The 16,837-nt window shown below is 33.2% G+C and overlaps 2 protein-coding genes across 4 annotated transcripts; one reads left to right on the top strand and one right to left on the bottom strand.

Annotated features, from left to right (window-relative positions):
* Positions 1–5,485: 5,485 nt before the first annotated feature.
* LOC100777732 (protein NRT1/ PTR FAMILY 7.1) lies at positions 5,486–7,405 on the top strand. The gene is made up of 2 exons (XM_041012240.1): positions 5,486–6,361; positions 6,480–7,405. Exons 1-2 carry the CDS (start codon positions 5,766–5,768, stop codon positions 7,327–7,329), a joined length of 1,446 nt encoding a protein of 481 aa, XP_040868174.1. The 5' UTR covers positions 5,486–5,765; the 3' UTR covers positions 7,330–7,405.
* A 309-nt stretch (positions 7,406–7,714) lies between these two features.
* Positions 7,715–15,673, bottom strand: LOC100820501 (putative E3 ubiquitin-protein ligase LIN-1). 3 transcript variants are annotated; one of them, XM_006603011.4, is made up of 9 exons: positions 15,274–15,673; positions 13,513–15,169; positions 12,730–12,882; positions 12,581–12,608; positions 11,866–12,214; positions 10,851–10,995; positions 9,464–9,727; positions 8,945–9,251; positions 7,715–8,114 (listed from the first exon to the last, which is right to left on the bottom strand). In XM_006603011.4, exons 2-9 carry the CDS (start codon positions 15,148–15,150, stop codon positions 7,996–7,998), a joined length of 3,003 nt encoding a protein of 1,000 aa, XP_006603074.1. In that variant the 5' UTR covers positions 15,151–15,169; positions 15,274–15,673; the 3' UTR covers positions 7,715–7,995. The 3 variants fall into 3 exon arrangements, with proteins under 3 accessions (XP_006603074.1, XP_006603073.1, XP_003552751.1); XM_006603010.4 differs by having other exon boundaries at positions 11,866–12,481; positions 12,730–12,879; XM_003552703.5 differs by having other exon boundaries at positions 11,866–12,481; positions 15,274–15,672.
* Positions 15,674–16,837: the final 1,164 nt, after the last annotated feature.

The following is a 16,837-nucleotide window of genomic DNA, read 5'->3' as shown; positions in this document are numbered from 1 at the left end:
CATCTTTAATATGACTCACAAGGTAAGGCTTAAAGGTTAAATTATTGTTTTGGTTGTTTACGTTTTAGTTTTTTTTTTATTTTATAATTTGGTGGTTTATGTTTTTGAATGATTTTATTTTAATTCTCTCAAACAGAAATGTTAGATATGTTAACATAAAAGTGTGACACATATATATAATTGAAAGGATGTCATTTTAAATGATTATATTTTGGTCTTTTATGTTTTTTTAAATGATTCCATTTGTTTACTTTGAGTTTCTTAAATGGTTTCATTTAGGTTCATCAAGTTTGCAAAAATGATACATTTTATTCCATTAATTAGTGAATGTAATTGAGGACATTCTACCAAAAATGTTTTCAATTGGATGTGTTGGATACTATAATAATGTATTTATTATATTTAGTTTTTTTTAGCATCACTAGTTGACCTACTTATGTGTAGGTGTGCAAGTAAAAATTATTTTGAAGTTAGACATATTAATCATATGCACAATATTGAAGTAGATACAAGCTAATTTCTATTTTATCCTAGGTAAGACAATATCTTCCCAAATAAGATATGTAACTTTGGCAAACCTCCATAATATTTACATAAAGTATAATATTTTATTCATCATCTTTATTAAATATATAAATTACATATATTGCTTTTCAATATTTTTTAGCAATAACGTTAAAAACTTGTTACTTCCTGAAATGTTTTAATTAAGAGGGAGTTTAAATTTATAATACAGGAGATAATTAAAATAATTTTTTTTATCCTTATCTGAGCTAGGCCCATTTTTTTTTTGTTGTCATTATCACTCATCACTGCAGCCACGAAAACATTGTAATTAAACTAATAATGAACCCTAGTGAATTTGTTTTGTTGGGTACTGAAAACCTATACACGTTACTATCACTTGATGTGCATTGATAATGTATGTCTCTTGACAACATGTTTTTGATAAAGGTTAAGTGTAAGTAAATTTTGAATGTTATTTATATTGTGACGCACAGTCAGACTTCATACCTACGTTGTATCCTTTGGATACTTGAAAATCAGTGAAAATATTGGACATGGTAATTAAGCAAATAGAGGGAGTCGATCGGTAGCGACAAATTGACATTTGTGTCTACATCTGGATTACTTCTTTAACCTTGTTGCTCCTCACATCTTGACATATGCCATTTAAGAGAGGTTTGGTACGCAATAAAGTTTTTTATACTTGAAAATATATTCCTGAGAAAGTCAATTTATAGAATCATCATTCTTAAAAATTTGTAAAATACGTTATGTTTTCTTAAAATTAAAAGTTTATATAAAAATACATAATTATTTTTTTCACAGATTTTTATCTCTCTCTTTGGAAATATGTTTACAAAATTGATTCTCGATAATCACAATTTTCTGATAATCTTTTTTTTTAATTACACACCAAACATAAAAATCATAAGTTTTCACTTTAAGATCAACAGAAAAGTAAAAAAAAATAAAATGTCTAGCTAACCTTGTTTTAATTTTATGGATTAGTAGTGTTTATCACAATAGGAGATGATGACTGACACAAGCTATAGCAAAAGACTTTTCAGGTTCTCCAGATATGAAAGAGTTTGAATCCATACTCTATCAATATAGGGATATTTTTGTTAATTAAGTTGGTGACAATTTTGACCTCATTGTTCCTTTTAAATTTCTTGTTTTTGATATTAAATTTGTAGTACCATATGACATTATCACACTCGACATTTTTCTTCCCTTAAAGGATCGGATAAGGATAAACACATAGGGTCACTTGAGAAGGAATATAATTCCAATGTGGTGTGTAACTTCTGTTGCATTTTTGCTAATCTTAGTCCAAATTTGTCACTTCCAAAACAAGGCTTCAACTGTAGCGCCTTATCAAACGTACATGGATACTGTTAGTTTATGTTTCTTTACAGGAATTGGGGAATTACTGGAAAGAAAAAGAAGGAAACTGGGTGTCTGTTTGTATAAGAGACAAAATCCAATTTTACCTCCAGCTTGACAATTCTGTTCTTTGTGCTTCCAGTTCAATTTGTTTTGATTTTTGCTGGTATATAAGTGCTTCTGACTTTTGTTTCTTTTTATTGGATTTAATTCTCTCAGCGTAAACGAGGAGGGAGCGTCTAAGGCTCTAAGGAGAAGAAGGGGTAGTAAAATTCAAGAGGAGTTTATGGCGGCTTTCCCAACTTTTTGAGCAGGGAAGCCATTCCTAAATAGATTTATCGTGTAGCATTTCACATGACTTAATTGTATATTATTTATATGTATTTGTTCACATGTCTGCTTTGGTTGGCGTGTTGACTTGCCTCATATATAATACAAGTGAAAGGAATGGGAATAGTTTCCGGCACCATCATTAAAGTGCTGTATGTAGTTCCATCGTCCATGGTTATTTCAATTCTCATTTTCTAGAGTTTCACTTTTAGAAAGTGACTTGTCACTTGGCTCGTCTTCTGAGCGTTATGCATATTTTGCCTTCATGTTTGAGTTTACCTTTAATATTTTGTCAATCATGCAATTCTCAAGTTATTTGATTGTTCTGTTTCAGATTTTATCCCTCTCAAATCAGGAGTTTACTTAGACAAAATATGAGGATTTTTTTTTAAAAGAAAAGATGACGTGTGGGTATGGATACTATCGTATCAATATTGGGTAAGATATGAGATTTAAAAAAAAATTTAGGGTATGGGGATACGTTAATATATAGTATATGTTTGTGTTGTGTGGATTAAACTTTAAGTCATGGAGATAAACTTCTCAACAACAAACAAACTTAAAATTATCCTTCCAAAATTATCGTTTTCAGGATAAAATTATCATTATAGTTATTTATTATTTATGTATATGGTAAACTAATTCTCCTAATATATAAATTATTAGAATAACTCAGTAAGACTGAGACATATGTTTTTATCCTAATCACGTGTTAAACATTTTTTTATTTTAAAATTTCCAAATATACTTGTCAATTTAAATTTCAAATTTTATTTGATTTATCAATTAGTTCAAAAAATATCATTTTCGATTATCTCAAATTATTATTATTTTTTGGTATTAAACCACTTTTATTTTATCTTCGTCTGTATATTTAGTTTTCTTAACCACTTATTTTTTGAATCTATTCTTTTCTCTTTTTTATAATTTCTTTATCAAATAATTGATAGTAGTAAGAACCAGGTATCATAAATCTAAAGTATAATTTATATATTAAAGAACAAATAATTTATTAAAAATTAATTATATAAAAATAACCATTTACCCTGTTTACTTTACAAGATAGTAAAACTAGCTAGTGTGGTTGCTTTTAATCGATCCATGCGTTGGTGTTGGCAAAAGAAGAAATAAAAACTTTTGATTAAAGAAGCAAAATAATAAGCCAATTTAGGAGAAGACCAGTTCAAGAGAGGCCATGGATCCACATAAATTGAATTTTGCTAAGTTATCGTAATTCAGTTACACTTAAATAGCTAGCTACAATCTTGGCCGTTGATCAGTCGTTGGTTGTTTTACACTGAATAACTGATCTCACTAGACCTGGCACACTGGTTAATTAATTAAGATCCGGCTCCTTCGTTGACTATACTATTTAAATAATTTAGAATGCCATTCATTGAACAACATATACAAATAAAATAAAATTTAACTAGCTAGCTAGTGATCAAAAATTTATCACTAGTCTAGTGCATGTGTTCACCGCTACTTGCTGCAGAGAAAAGAAAGGATTAAATTAATTAATTAGTTTGCATGCATGCATGCAAAATTGTACATGCACGCATGAGAGATAGAGAGAAGTGGCGGCGGCATTGATCTTTGCGAGCTCCATCAAAATTATAAGTTTCATCCATAAATGAAAAGAGGTTTGAACCGGCCAGATTCTGGGGGAACATTGGCCTTTGTAATTGCTGCTTCTTGCTCTTCCCCCTCACCAGAACTTGACACAATTCCCCAACAGTTCATTATTTCTGTCACCAGGTTCCGCAAAAGGTTTATTATTTTCCATTCTTTTTCTTTTTATGTGGAATTGTCACGTTTAATTGTTGAATATGTCGTTACGTGGAATTTCCGTCATAATTTTTTTTTTAAAAAGAAAAAAACGTTCATGTTCGTAAAACTTGTAACACAAGTCATCATCGGTGATATTTTCTTGTATTATGTTGATGAGTTTTATTCTTATTAGCTCAATCTGTTGGGCATCAACTTTGTAGGATCGATGCAATTCAGCTTATTTGTGAATGTAAAACAACTAAAGAAGAGTAGCAAAGTACCTGCTTTGTTATGCTTATGCATAAATGAATAAATATAAATACTCTTGTTCCTTTACTTGGCTGCTTAATGCTTATTCAGATGATTCTGTCTCCATTTTATATATTCATCCTTCCTTATTATTATTTGATCGAGTCGCCCAGCTTGGAGATCGGAAATTCATTGATTCTTATGGAGATAAACAATCTATCTTATCAAAAACATACTTTATTTAGGATTCTAAATACTTATACAACACGAAACAAGATAGGAGTGGAAATCCATGCTTGAAAATGACTCTAAAGATGAGTTTCATTGTCTTTTTAAAAGAGAAATTCGTATATGTAGAATTTGAAGTGTTTCAATATTTTTGTTATTTCCCCATTAATATTGAAGCTTTCAAATTGTTACCTTTTCCCATCTTATCAACTTCAATCATTATGTTTTCTCTCTCTCTCTCATCATTGTCTATATCAATAATGGAGCTTAGTAGTTTTAAACAGAGTTTTACATGTTGCAGATGGAACCAGGAATTTGCAATTCTGTCAACTCCGTAAATGTTGAAGCAACCGAGGTCAGTTATTCTTACTTAATCAGGTTTAGTTTCAATTTGCTTCCCAGTGATAGAAAAACAAAGGGAGGGGTTCTTTGTGTTAATGCTAAATAGAAAACAATTATACAAAGCATTTATGGCTTATAAATATTTCTTGTCACACAAATTGAAACTAAATAGTGACACAAAGAATCCCTCTACATTTATTAATATGATACTCAACTTTTTTACCTCTATTTTCAACGTAAGACTTCACCTCACACTTATAGTTTAATATTTTGTTTACTCATATTAAAGTGTGACACATTTTGCAGAAATAGATTGAACATCATATTTTTCAACGAAATACATATGCCTATGTTATCCACTAAAATATCATATATAGATTCTTTTTGTTGAATGAAATAAAAAAAGGTTATAAACTAAATTTGTAATTTTATTTATGTATATTGTGTTTTTTTTTTAAAAAAAAAAAGAAAAAGGTGACAGGAGGAAATGGAAGCTACACAGAGCAGTCAGACACAAGCTATAAGAAGATTAAAGGAGGTTGGAAAACTGCAATTATCTTGTTAGGTAAGAAATAAATTCTCAGTTTTCAAAAATCAGAAATGAATTGCAACAGATAAATAATAAGTTGGAATGTAGATGCACCATGACATTAATATTGTACTGAATGCAGCGAATCAAGCACTGGCTACACTAGCTTTCTTTGGAGTTGGAGTGAACTTGGTTCTGTTTCTGACCCGAGTCCTTCGCCAAGACAGTGCTGAGGCTGCTAACAATGTCAGCAAGTGGACCGGAACTGTTTACATATTTTCACTCATTGGAGCCTTCCTCAGTGATTCTTACTGGGGACGATATTTAACCTGCGCAATCTTTCAGTTCATTTTTGTTGTGGTATTGTATTGTATTCACCTTACATCTTACCATAACACTTTGTTGGCATTATGAAATTCTGAATATGCACTACTCTGAACATGAACATGAACATGAACAGGGCTTGGGGATGTTGTCATTGTCGTCTTGGCGGTTTTTGATCAAACCGGTTGGTTGCGGCAATGAAGAAACTACATGCTTGGAACCATCATCAGTGGGTGTTGGCATTTTCTACTTGTCCATATATCTAGTGGCATTTGGATATGGAGGGCACCAACCCACCTTAGCAACCTTTGGTGCAGATCAATTTGACGAGAAGAACGAAAAACAAAAGAACGCGAGAGAAGCTTTCTTCTCTTATTTTTACTTTGCCCTCAATGTTGGATCTCTGTTCTCCAACACTATATTAGTATACTACGAGGATTCAGGAATGTGGACAATGGGTTTCTTGGTGTCCTTGGCCTCAGCTGTTATTGCCTTAGTTTCATACTTAGCAGGATATCGAAAATATAGATATGTAAAGGGATATGGGAATCCGGTGATAAGGGTAGTTCAGGTGTTTGTGGCCACTGTTAGAAAGTGGAAGGTTGGTCCAGCCAAGGAACACCAACTTTATGAGGTTGATGGTCCAGAATCTGCCATAAAAGGGAGTAGAAAGATTCATCACAGCAATGATTTTAGGTAACACAAAATATATGTGATTGAGTAAAACAACTATATAGTTTTGATTACCTGGCTTGGTTGCATGTAATTGAAACTTACTTTACATCCTTGGTTCATTTTTGTTGATGTTGAGCAGATTCATGGACAAGGCAGCAACAATAACGGAGAAAGATGCAGTTAATCTCAAGAATCACTGGCGGCTATGTACTGTAACTCAAGTTGAGGAAGCCAAATGCGTACTGAGAATGCTACCAGTTTGGCTATGTACTATAATTTATTCAGTTGTGTTTACGCAAATGGCTTCTCTTTTTGTCGAGCAAGGGGATGTGATGAACAACAAGATAGGAAATTTTCACTTGCCAGCAGCCAGCATGTCAGTGTTTGATATCTGCAGTGTCCTTTTATGCACTGGAATTTATCGCCAAATCCTTGTTCCTCTAGCAGGAAGATTTAGTGGCAATCCTAGGGGACTAACTGAGCTTCAAAGAATGGGAGTTGGCCTAATTATTGGAATGTTAGCTATTCTTGCAGCTGGTGCCACAGAGTTTGAAAGGCTCAAACACATTACACCCGGGGAAAAGGCTAGTTCTTTGAGTATATTTTGGCAAATCCCACAGTATGTTCTAGTTGGTGCTTCAGAAGTTTTCATGTATGTGGGTCAACTGGAGTTCTTTAATGGGCAAGCCCCAGATGGCATAAAAAGCTTTGGGAGCTCACTTTGCATGGCTTCAATTTCTCTTGGAAACTATGTGAGTAGCTTGCTGGTGTACATGGTGATGGGAATCACTGCAAGAGGCGAGAATCCGGGATGGATTCCCAATAACTTGAATGTGGGGCACATGGATAGGTTTTTCTTCCTCGTTGCAGTGCTAACTGCTCTTGATTTTGTACTCTACTTATTATGTGCTCGCTGGTACAAGAGCATCAACCTTGGAGATGGTGACATGGGAAGCCAAGAGGACGAGGAAGTGATCAGTAAAGTTTGATTCAGTTGTTTTGAATTTTCATTTCCTTGCTAGGAATTTGTTTATCTTAGTAGTTTTAATAAGGCTGTTCAAGGATGTCCCTTTTGGTGACACAAAGCATGACCAGTTCAATTGAGAGAGGATTGACAAAATATTGGTGGGATGATTGCTTTCTTGATACCATTACAGCTTTGGTGAGATGTCAAATTTGGCATTTGGACTTGTGCTACTCTGTGAATCACTGAAAATGTTTTTAGTGAATATAAATGAATATGGTAGGCCTTCTTAGTTTCTATGTAATGGTTCTGAACATTGAAGCCAGCCTGCTTGTGCGAGAGGATCAAACTATAAATTCCCACGTCATTTTTTCAAGACCTCTTAACAATTTATCATTCTAACACTAGTCTTTAAGGTGTGAAGCATATCACAATTACAAACTTTTTTGCAAATTTCCAATCCTAGACAAACGACACATTCTGTGGTTATTCATCCCGATAAAACATAAAAAAGTCAATGAGATCAATTTACATTTTTTCTAGACAAAATGTATCATGTTGAAGTATTTGTTTTTTCTAGAACAGTCTATGCAAAGGATTTTCATATATAAGCAGCATAAATTTTCTGACAAGAAAAATTCAAAATTGGAACTTCAGAAATGATGATACGAGAAGATATGTTTCCTGAATACTACAGATTCTCCCTCGACACAATGGCATGAAGCTGTTTTGCAGTCCATGTTACATCATCAAGTTCATGAAGAAGGGGACCAATATCTTCTGCCATAGTCTTCAAAAGCGTTTTGCACTCTGTTAAAACAATTTACAAAGCGTTAAACAGCATAATATAAATTATGCATGCTTGGTGTAGCTGCATGCTCATGTTATCATCCTTTTGAATATATTTCACACCCTATGTCATAATATCACAAGACAACAATGAATTTTTTCTTAAGAAATTGGAAAAATGGACTAAGTCTCATAAAAACTTGCTTAATATTATCTTCGGTAGATGATTCTCCAACAATTGGTTAAGCAAAACTCAGAGTAAAATATTATTTAGTCTTGTCCAAAGGTCCTAGAAGAACAGTTTTACGAAATCTTATTTCCATTATTAAGAAAGAAGAAATAGCATTCTAGGAATCTAGATTCACGTCTTGGTTGGTTGTTGTGAAGGTTTCACGTAGAGGTTTGATCCATTTCAAAGGGTATTTGATCGATAATTTGAAAGAGGGTCTTTGACTCAAAGAACCAAATTAAAACATTGGAATTACCTATTGGGAAGAAAAACGTATTAGAACAACCTACGTAGGTTACAAAGGGAACATATCCACCTGTCTTCAAATGGCATGGCATATATATAAAAAATAAAAAAAAGGAATAGGCGAAATAAGTAAGCAAAATTATTAAACTTCACGTTTTACCACATCCTGTAACAAATATCATCATTTTTCCATCACATTATATGGAATAAGAAAAGAAAAAAGGGGATAAAATCATCCCAGCATAATATATATATATATATATATAAAACTGGGGAAAGAATGATAATCGGCTGTGTACTTTGTTCTCACATAAGTTCATACCAAAAATGGCAAGATTTTTAGCATCAAAAAACAGAAGTGCAGAAGATGGTGAACCTGATATTTTACTGAAATTAAGCAAAGACAGAGAAGCAAGAGTCTTGAGCTCAAGTTCTCCATTTTCCAGGATTCCTTTCAACTGAGAGATGATGGATAAGAAGGCGGGAAGATGCAATCCAGCACTAAATAGCATAGACAGTGAGGAGCTCAACCATGTCACAGTTATTAGACACGCTCTCACCAAATCTAAGTGCTTAGAATCTAAACATCTAGATATGTTCTTCAAAAACGGGCTTTCTCCATCACCAATCAATGACTCTAACAACTTCTTTAGCAACTCTTCACCCCTTTTTTCTTCACCTTCCTACGATTTTAATTAACTTATCAGCCAAGATACATTCAGTATCCAATGCAAGTTACAAAAAATTCATTTGTGCACAATTGGAAGACAAGTATTTTACTTTCTTCAATCACATGCCAAGAGATTGATTGTATCCAGTATACACAAGAAAACATTGTTTTTCATCCAGAGAAAGACCTTAAGAGATGACAAAGTCCCTAACAAAGAAAACTTACCGATGAAATGGCTACATATAACCGTTGACCCTCTTCTTCATGGCCAGGAGGTTTAACTTCTAAGCTATCATTATTATAACCTGCTTGTTTTAAGATGCTAGTCTTGGTTGGTATCTTTCCAGTAGAAGAAAAATGGCTACACAAGATTACTAGTGCTCTGCAACACTTTTCTCTGCCCTTCTCATCATTTAAGCTGGCATCAAGTGCCTCTGCAATAGCATTCACAGCCACCTCTCTGTATATGCTAAACTTTTGAGGCTCAACCTGCAGTGCAAACTTGTTCTAGTCTTTAAGTGTGCAAGGCAGAAATTGAATTCCATTTATCATTTAATTCAAGAAAAAAGTTATAAACAAAAGAAATCTAAAGAGTGCTAAATATTGGATGAAACACTGAAGGCATTTGGTCTTTATATATTATACAGATAATGCCATATTTATGCCAAATCGACAGAATATCTTAATCTATTTCTATTGAAAAACAAAGGTTGATGATGAAGCTAATTGCAAGATTTTAGGTTAGGTTAGGATTGCATGGTACAAGCCATTATGTAAGCGTATTAAATAAGAATAGCATAGACATGAACTGCTAATGTTCTGGTTTCTAGTGTTTGTTCTATTCTAAACATCTGCTTTTTTTTTTATTTACATTTTTTCTGCAGAAGATGGAGAAATGTTCAAATGCAGTAGTATCCCTTAAATGCGTTGAAAAACAAAGATGATTTGGCGAATTGTCAGATGCAAATATGCGTTACAAGTAATCATAGGTAGTCATTTTATATGTAAGTGCACAATCTGCAGTTTAAGTTGCTATCGAGTACAATTGTATATGTCAATATTTAGAAGCAAGAAACTACAAAGTAAAAATTGTTCATTACTTTTCTTAATCTGACTTCTACAATTATTTTAATACAAAATTATATTGAAATATGGGGAGTTTTGTCAATTTCCTGACATAAGATTCCTACAGTTAACTTGATAGACCAGAAAATGTCTACAAAGTAAGGGGTGCGTTTTAGAGGGTAAAGTGCACAGTTATAACCTTTGGTTGGAAAATCTGTTGTTGAGAATTTGGGATTGTGTCATTGTGAGAAAATACATAAATAACAAATAAGAGGTTATTAAATTTAAACCATTGATTTTTCAGTGAATGGTTATAACTCCTCACTTTTTAGAGGAGCCATTTGTTAGGTCTGTTAGATTGCCTCATCCACTTTTCATGTTAGACCACCTAAAGTGATTTCTCTTTCCCCTTCAAGTTTACCTACTAGGGTACTGGAGTGAACATGATCTCCCCTAATGTTATTTCTAATGATGATACAAGAAAATTGAAATGAAATGTTTGCACTGGGAAAACAGGGATAACTTTTTCAACATTGCTTGAGCATACCAGCAGATCAAAGTGTAACAGAAGGACAGCGATTAGGGGCTTTTCAAATGGAGAAGATTTCTTGAGATACATGAGCAGAATATGCATTATATTAAATACTTTTTCACCCGCCAAGCCACTTATGAATGAGGTAACATCCTTTCTCCTACAAAAAAGTAGTCCAGAAATTAATATTTCAAGAGAAGTAGATATTAGTTGTCCTTGTAACAATTCGTTTCTGGAATTTATAATATCCAGAATATGCTGATAAACAGCTGACCAGAATTATTTCTATTATTTATGAAAATGGTTGTTAACTACTTCAACCATTAGATCATTATGTTTAATGCATGATATTATACAATTGTTTTTTTTTATGCGTAGGAATCGAAGACACGTCCATAGGTTTACAACAACTCACGTATCATATTTAACCAACTGAGCCACACCCCAAGGGTATTATACAATTGGTTTAAAGATCTATTCTAGCTGCCTTTAGCCTTTTAAATAAATTTTAGCATAAAATAGTGCTTACGTTAGCACAACTAGACAAGGTTGTTCTACGTTTATACTCAGACAGCTTTTCTAGACAAATGAGGAATCATGTTAGGAGTTATAAATCCAATTTCAGGCCTTCATTCAATAATTTAAACTCTTATTAACATATTAATCTTCTTTTCTTTTTTCTTCAAATGAGGTCATATTCACTCCTCAAATAAATAAGTCCATAAATTTTAACACCCGATGCCCATTTCCCCAGTTAATGTCCCAACCAACATCTAACATTTCAGATTGCAGCAAACTGTTTTCCCTGTTCTAAAAGCCTGAGTTATATCTCTTAACTTGTTTTTTGTATGTAACTGATAATCTTGAACAACAATCCTATGGTAACCAATTACAGCCAATTAAAAATATTTTTATTTGAAAAGAGCTCAGTAAGGAAAAAATTTAAAAGCTGAATAAATTTGACCCATATGTTGCCCTAGGCTATAAATCAATCTTATGTAATTGAATACCAAAATATGATAACATTCACCTCTTCATTGATAAAATTTCAGTAAGGAATAGTATTGCATTTGTTGTCGGGGTAGCCTTCTTACTGTGAAGAAGCTCAAGAAGACATTTTTTGTTAACACTTGTTGCTATCTGATATATGCAACCAGAGTCCACTTGAATACAGTTTAGCAAGAGTGACATCACATGTGATTTTTCTTCCACATTTCCCTGTTCAAACCTCCTAAAAAGAAATGGAAGAAATCCTAAAGAGATCAGATGCTTAGCATAAGTTGATTTGTCCTCTTCTTTCAAAGAGGAGAAAAGACTCTCTAACTTGAAAACAGCAGCCTCATCCCTCTTTTTCAACTTAAGCTCCTCCGGATTCTCCACTGTTTGAGAAGGAAGATCAATAAGGTAATCAAAAAGTTCTGACTTCCAAGTATCAATCAAACGCTTCAAAATAAGGTTGGTAAATGGCATGGTCACACATTCCAAAGTATTTCCTGTTACTGGGCATGTTCTATTTCCCTTTTCAAACCATGCTTTGATGGCTTCTCTTTCAAAGGTCTGACCAGTCTCTAGGGTGACTGGTTCCTCAAAGAGATTTCCAGTAAGAGGACAAATAAATTCATGAGGAATACTTGGAAAATATGGTCCTGCGCCAATATTTTTCATGCACAACATTTAGGAAACCAAAAATTTAATAGATGTTATCTGAAGGAAGGTATATCAATCAAACATATGAGTTCTCTCACCTTCAAGAGAAGAACATGTCTTATTTGGCTGCACATGAAAGATTATAAAGAAGGTGATTAGATATATGAAGTCATAAACACAACATAGATAGTGAAGCAGTAGTGAGACTAAAATAATATGCTTCACATTTCTAAAACAGATGTTGCACCTTTATAAGAACAGGTTCACTCGCTTTTTCATGTGATAGAGCATCAATACTGTGGCTGTTTAAATTAGTTTCCATAGAGAAAGAGTTATTAATGTCATTGCTGAGATTCCTTTTCTGCCATTCTTCTGAAGCTGTCATTGAATTTCCTTTCTGCTGTCAAGTATCATTGACATTGTAAACATAAGTGAGATGTAGAGCAAGAATAGAAACAAATATGTCAATGCCTCTCCAAGCATAAAACATTTTTTATAAAATGCACAGTGGTTCACTCCTCAACCTATATGACTCCAAATCTACAAAGTGTGTAATTTGGTTCAAGATGTAGAACCAACATAATAACGGTATCGATTCCAAACAAACTGACCAATGGTACAATTTCATTTCATAAATATACAATTCAGACTTTTGCATATCAAATACTGAAGAGGACTCCAGATAATTAATTTGAAGCATAAAAATCATTTTTAATTCATTCTTTTTTATGTAATAGAGGAACAATTCAATCAAATGGGATTAAAGAATAAACCACTATAGCAATGCAGGTGAAAAAAGGAGAGACAAAATTACCGAAAGGAATTTTAGGTAAAATTATTTTCAGTTTAAGAACAATTAATGACTCAAAATCCCATCATGTTCAAAGAGTGGTAATAAATAATCACTTCCTGACTTAATTAACCACTTGAGTATTCATTTTTAAACTGAAAGCAATTTATAGGACCAATAATCCCTTGATTGTAATTTTCCCAGCAAAATAATAATATACAGAAAAGAGAAATATCTTACAGGCTTGATTGTATCAATTGCTACACCTTGAGAGAAATTTTCAATATCTTGATCTGTAAATTTAACAGTTTCAGACTCATATGTTAATGTCTGTCTAACAATAGTTGAACCATAAGAGTCTTTCATGCAGTTGTCTATGTTATCATCATCCTTAATATCTTTGACTTGGTAAACTCTGGGTTTGCTCAAGCTACCAAACATAGAATCATACAGTTTCTTGCTGACCATTGGCTGTGGTGAGAGTGGGTCAATGGAGCTAGCAGACTCAAAAGAATAACCAAGTGAACTTCCCTCTTGACTGCCCATTACAGAAGCTGATGGAATGCCAATTGAAGGAGTTGGCGGAGATTCTACTCCTTCAGTGAGCCAATCTTTGTAGTATACAGCAAATATATGAGTTCCAGAATCCAAATGTTCATTATACACTTTTTGAAGAAGTTTTAGCTTTCTTGTTTTGCTTGGTGCATCTACTAGAAATTCTGCCTGCTTGCTGTACCATGCCTTCAAATGAGAAAATTGTGAAGAAAATAGATGCTCCCACAGTTCAGGCAACAATACTGTCCGTGCCTGAAAAGGTGAATCACAAAACACTTGCAAGAGATGCTTCGCTGACACCTTATTTTTTTTCTGCATCATGTATACCACACTGAGGTAAAGATGAGCACAGGCTGACAACTTAAAATTTGGAATCCCACACGTACACTCGTACTTCAAATCATTTAAACTCAAACCTGTAATAATGCTAAGCTGCATCATGGTTCTTTTCAGATACATGGTAGATATAGGCTCCTCAGCAGTTTGTTCAATGGCCTCGATTGCTTGCTCAAGACTTCTTATGACTTTGGTCCCCGTAATGTTCTCTTCTTCCAGTTCAATAAAATTCAAGGAGGAGAAACATTTGTGACGCAATGTTGACCGGAAATCCGCATCTTTTGGAAAACTCTTTATATAGCCATTTAGAATTGAAACTACTGCTTGGACAGCAACTTCATCAAGAGCAAGACTAGAAGCAGCTTGAATAGCATGATTGCTATCTTTATTCCTGCTGCTATTTGATCTAGTGTATGAGTCCTTCTGGGGTTTTATATTGTTTCTAGTTTCACTAGAGTGTCCAAGCATATGTATACTGGAACTTCTGCTGCGTGCCTTTGCATCCTTGACAGGATTTTCCTCCTCCACAAGTTCATTGAAATTCTTCTCTTTGCCTCTTTTCGAAGAAACTTCTGTTGAACAATTATCTTTGACTATGTTAGCTTCTTGCTCAGTCACCTCAGTAATCTCATTCCTTGGCATGTATTCTGATGAATTGGTATCAACTCCTCTGCCTGAATCTGTATCGATAGAAGAGTTCTTCAACCGTTGATCCATTTTGTCTCTCAAAAAAAGATTATCCCTTGACCTCCGGTTCATAGCAGTATCGTTGTCAGTTTTTAACTGTCCACTTGAAATCTGATATCGTGAGGCATCAGACTTTGTTCTCTGAGTTCGAATTCTTTCACTTGATACAGAAAATCTCCCATCCAAAGAGTGAAGAGGCTCACTTGAAGCGCCATAGTGGAAGGAGGATCTAGACCTTGTCACTCTTCTGATTCCTTTGAACCCCTCCTTTGCAAGAAGCTCCTCTAAAGATGAAGCCATTTATATGCCCTTTCCAACCCTATTGAAGGAAAAGATCAAAAACATTCCAAGTGAGGCATAATTATCAAGTAGAAAACCAGAATTAAGAGAAAAGTGAGAAAGAAAAAGAATAATCTCAACAACCCTGCCAGCAGTTTAGAATGATGATAGAAGAATAATCTCCACATCCCATGATAAGAATCAGACTTGTTCAGCAAACATTCCGAACTGATTGAGGGGAGCTAAGGCTTGTCATATTAAAACCGGCAATTATGCATACAAAGCTCAAAACAAGAGACAAATGAAAGAGAACAAATTAAGGAGAATGATAGAGATGTTGATTGGTGAAAGGCATGAATGATATAGAACATTAGAAGAGTTTTTTGAACAAGTTGATTAATTAAAAACAAAAGTAAGAAACAACAACAATTGGCAACACATGAGTTGAGTGGACAAATGGAAGAGAATGAATAGACTTTTGACAGTTGCGAGATTTGAATGTTTCAAGGACGGTAGACCTTGTCTTTTCTTTTATAAACACTTATTGTTTTTTGTATAATAAATTGTAATTGCAGACCTTTTTGTTGCCTTGCCTTGGAATCTCAAAATCATATTCATATTTAGCGATAGTACTGATTAAATAACTAAGCAGTAAGCACTAACTGTCTCCAACTGCCACCTTTTTGTCAATGGTCCCACCAAACTTAATCTTAATCTTTCCACGTTGTCTAGTTTCCAAGTGGAAGCATCAGTCTCTCAGAAAAGAAAAGAAAAACATTATAAACCAATTATTGGTCGCCTGAGAGACATTGAGTTCCTGAGAGAGACAACCATTCTCCAAAGAATTAGTCTTCTACTATCAACTAGAGAATATCCTTAGTGCAGAAAAAAATGGTAAAATAAAAATAAAGAGATTATTAGTTGATAAAGTATTTAGAATACACAAGACTATCATTAAATGTAGCAAATAATCTTTATAAAACACGCAAAAGTATAATATTTTTCTCTTAAAATAACATTTCTTTCTTTTGAAATGACTTTGGTTCTTTCTACTCAGATATCAATATTGATCTCTTTTCTTAATTTGTTAAAAATATCTTTTTTATTATTAGTGTCTTTTTAACATATACAAATATCAAGTCTAATAATTTCTTTATAACTTTTTTTTTTTTACTTTTTAAAAGTAGGTGATACTAATTTTTTATACATATATATACTTAAGTGTTAAAAGCAAGGGTTATATGCATAAATCTTGAAACCGAGCAAGGCTATATATATTCAAGAAATTTATTTTATTTTTCTGCTAAAAATAATGCAAGTTGTTTCAATTCTACTTCTTTTATTAATTTTATATGCTTTGATTTAGTAAGATATAACACTGATAACATGTTTTCTTACGCATTCTTTTAGCGTGTCATAATACAACGCTGGCAAGTGGCAACATATTCTTTTGCACATTTATTCTAAAATTTATAAAGAAATATATAAATTATAATATTTCGAGTGAAATTTATTAAACAAAAAACAATGCGCACAAAAAAAATTATTTATTTTTTATAAATTCCAGTCAATAGTAAAAAGTTTACTCAAATTTTTCGGTGGATTGTTAACGCTAACAAATCTATCCATTCAAGGAGTTCAAGATTTTAAATTTCTCTGTTTTTTTCCTCTGTTTTTTTTTTCGGTGGATTGTTAACGCTAACAAATC

The sequence above is a fragment of the Glycine max genome, chromosome 18, assembly GCF_000004515.6.
Source record: "Glycine max cultivar Williams 82 chromosome 18, Glycine_max_v4.0, whole genome shotgun sequence".
In the NCBI taxonomy this organism is placed as follows: Eukaryota; Viridiplantae; Streptophyta; class Magnoliopsida; order Fabales; family Fabaceae; genus Glycine; species Glycine max.
Note: the sequence above shows the minus strand (reverse complement) of the source record. Positions and strands in the feature narration are given on the sequence as shown.

Coding starts and splice junctions, on each gene's coding strand:
- LOC100777732 (XM_041012240.1), top strand. CDS start 5,766: ATGCACTACTCTGAACATGAACATGAACATGAACAGGGCTTGGGGATG. Junction 6,362..6,479: donor CATCACAGCAATGATTTTAG/GTAACACAAAAT, acceptor GATGTTGAGCAG/ATTCATGGACAAGGCAGCAA.
- LOC100820501 (XM_003552703.5), bottom strand. CDS start 15,150: ATGGCTTCATCTTTAGAGGAGCTTCTTGCAAAGGAGGGGTTCAAAGGA. Junction 9,728..10,850: donor TGTTACACTTTGATCTGCTG/GTATGCTCAAGC, acceptor TTTGCACTGCAG/GTTGAGCCTCAAAAGTTTAG. Junction 8,115..8,944: donor TAATTTCAGTAAAATATCAG/GTTCACCATCTT, acceptor TTGTTTTAACAG/AGTGCAAAACGCTTTTGAAG.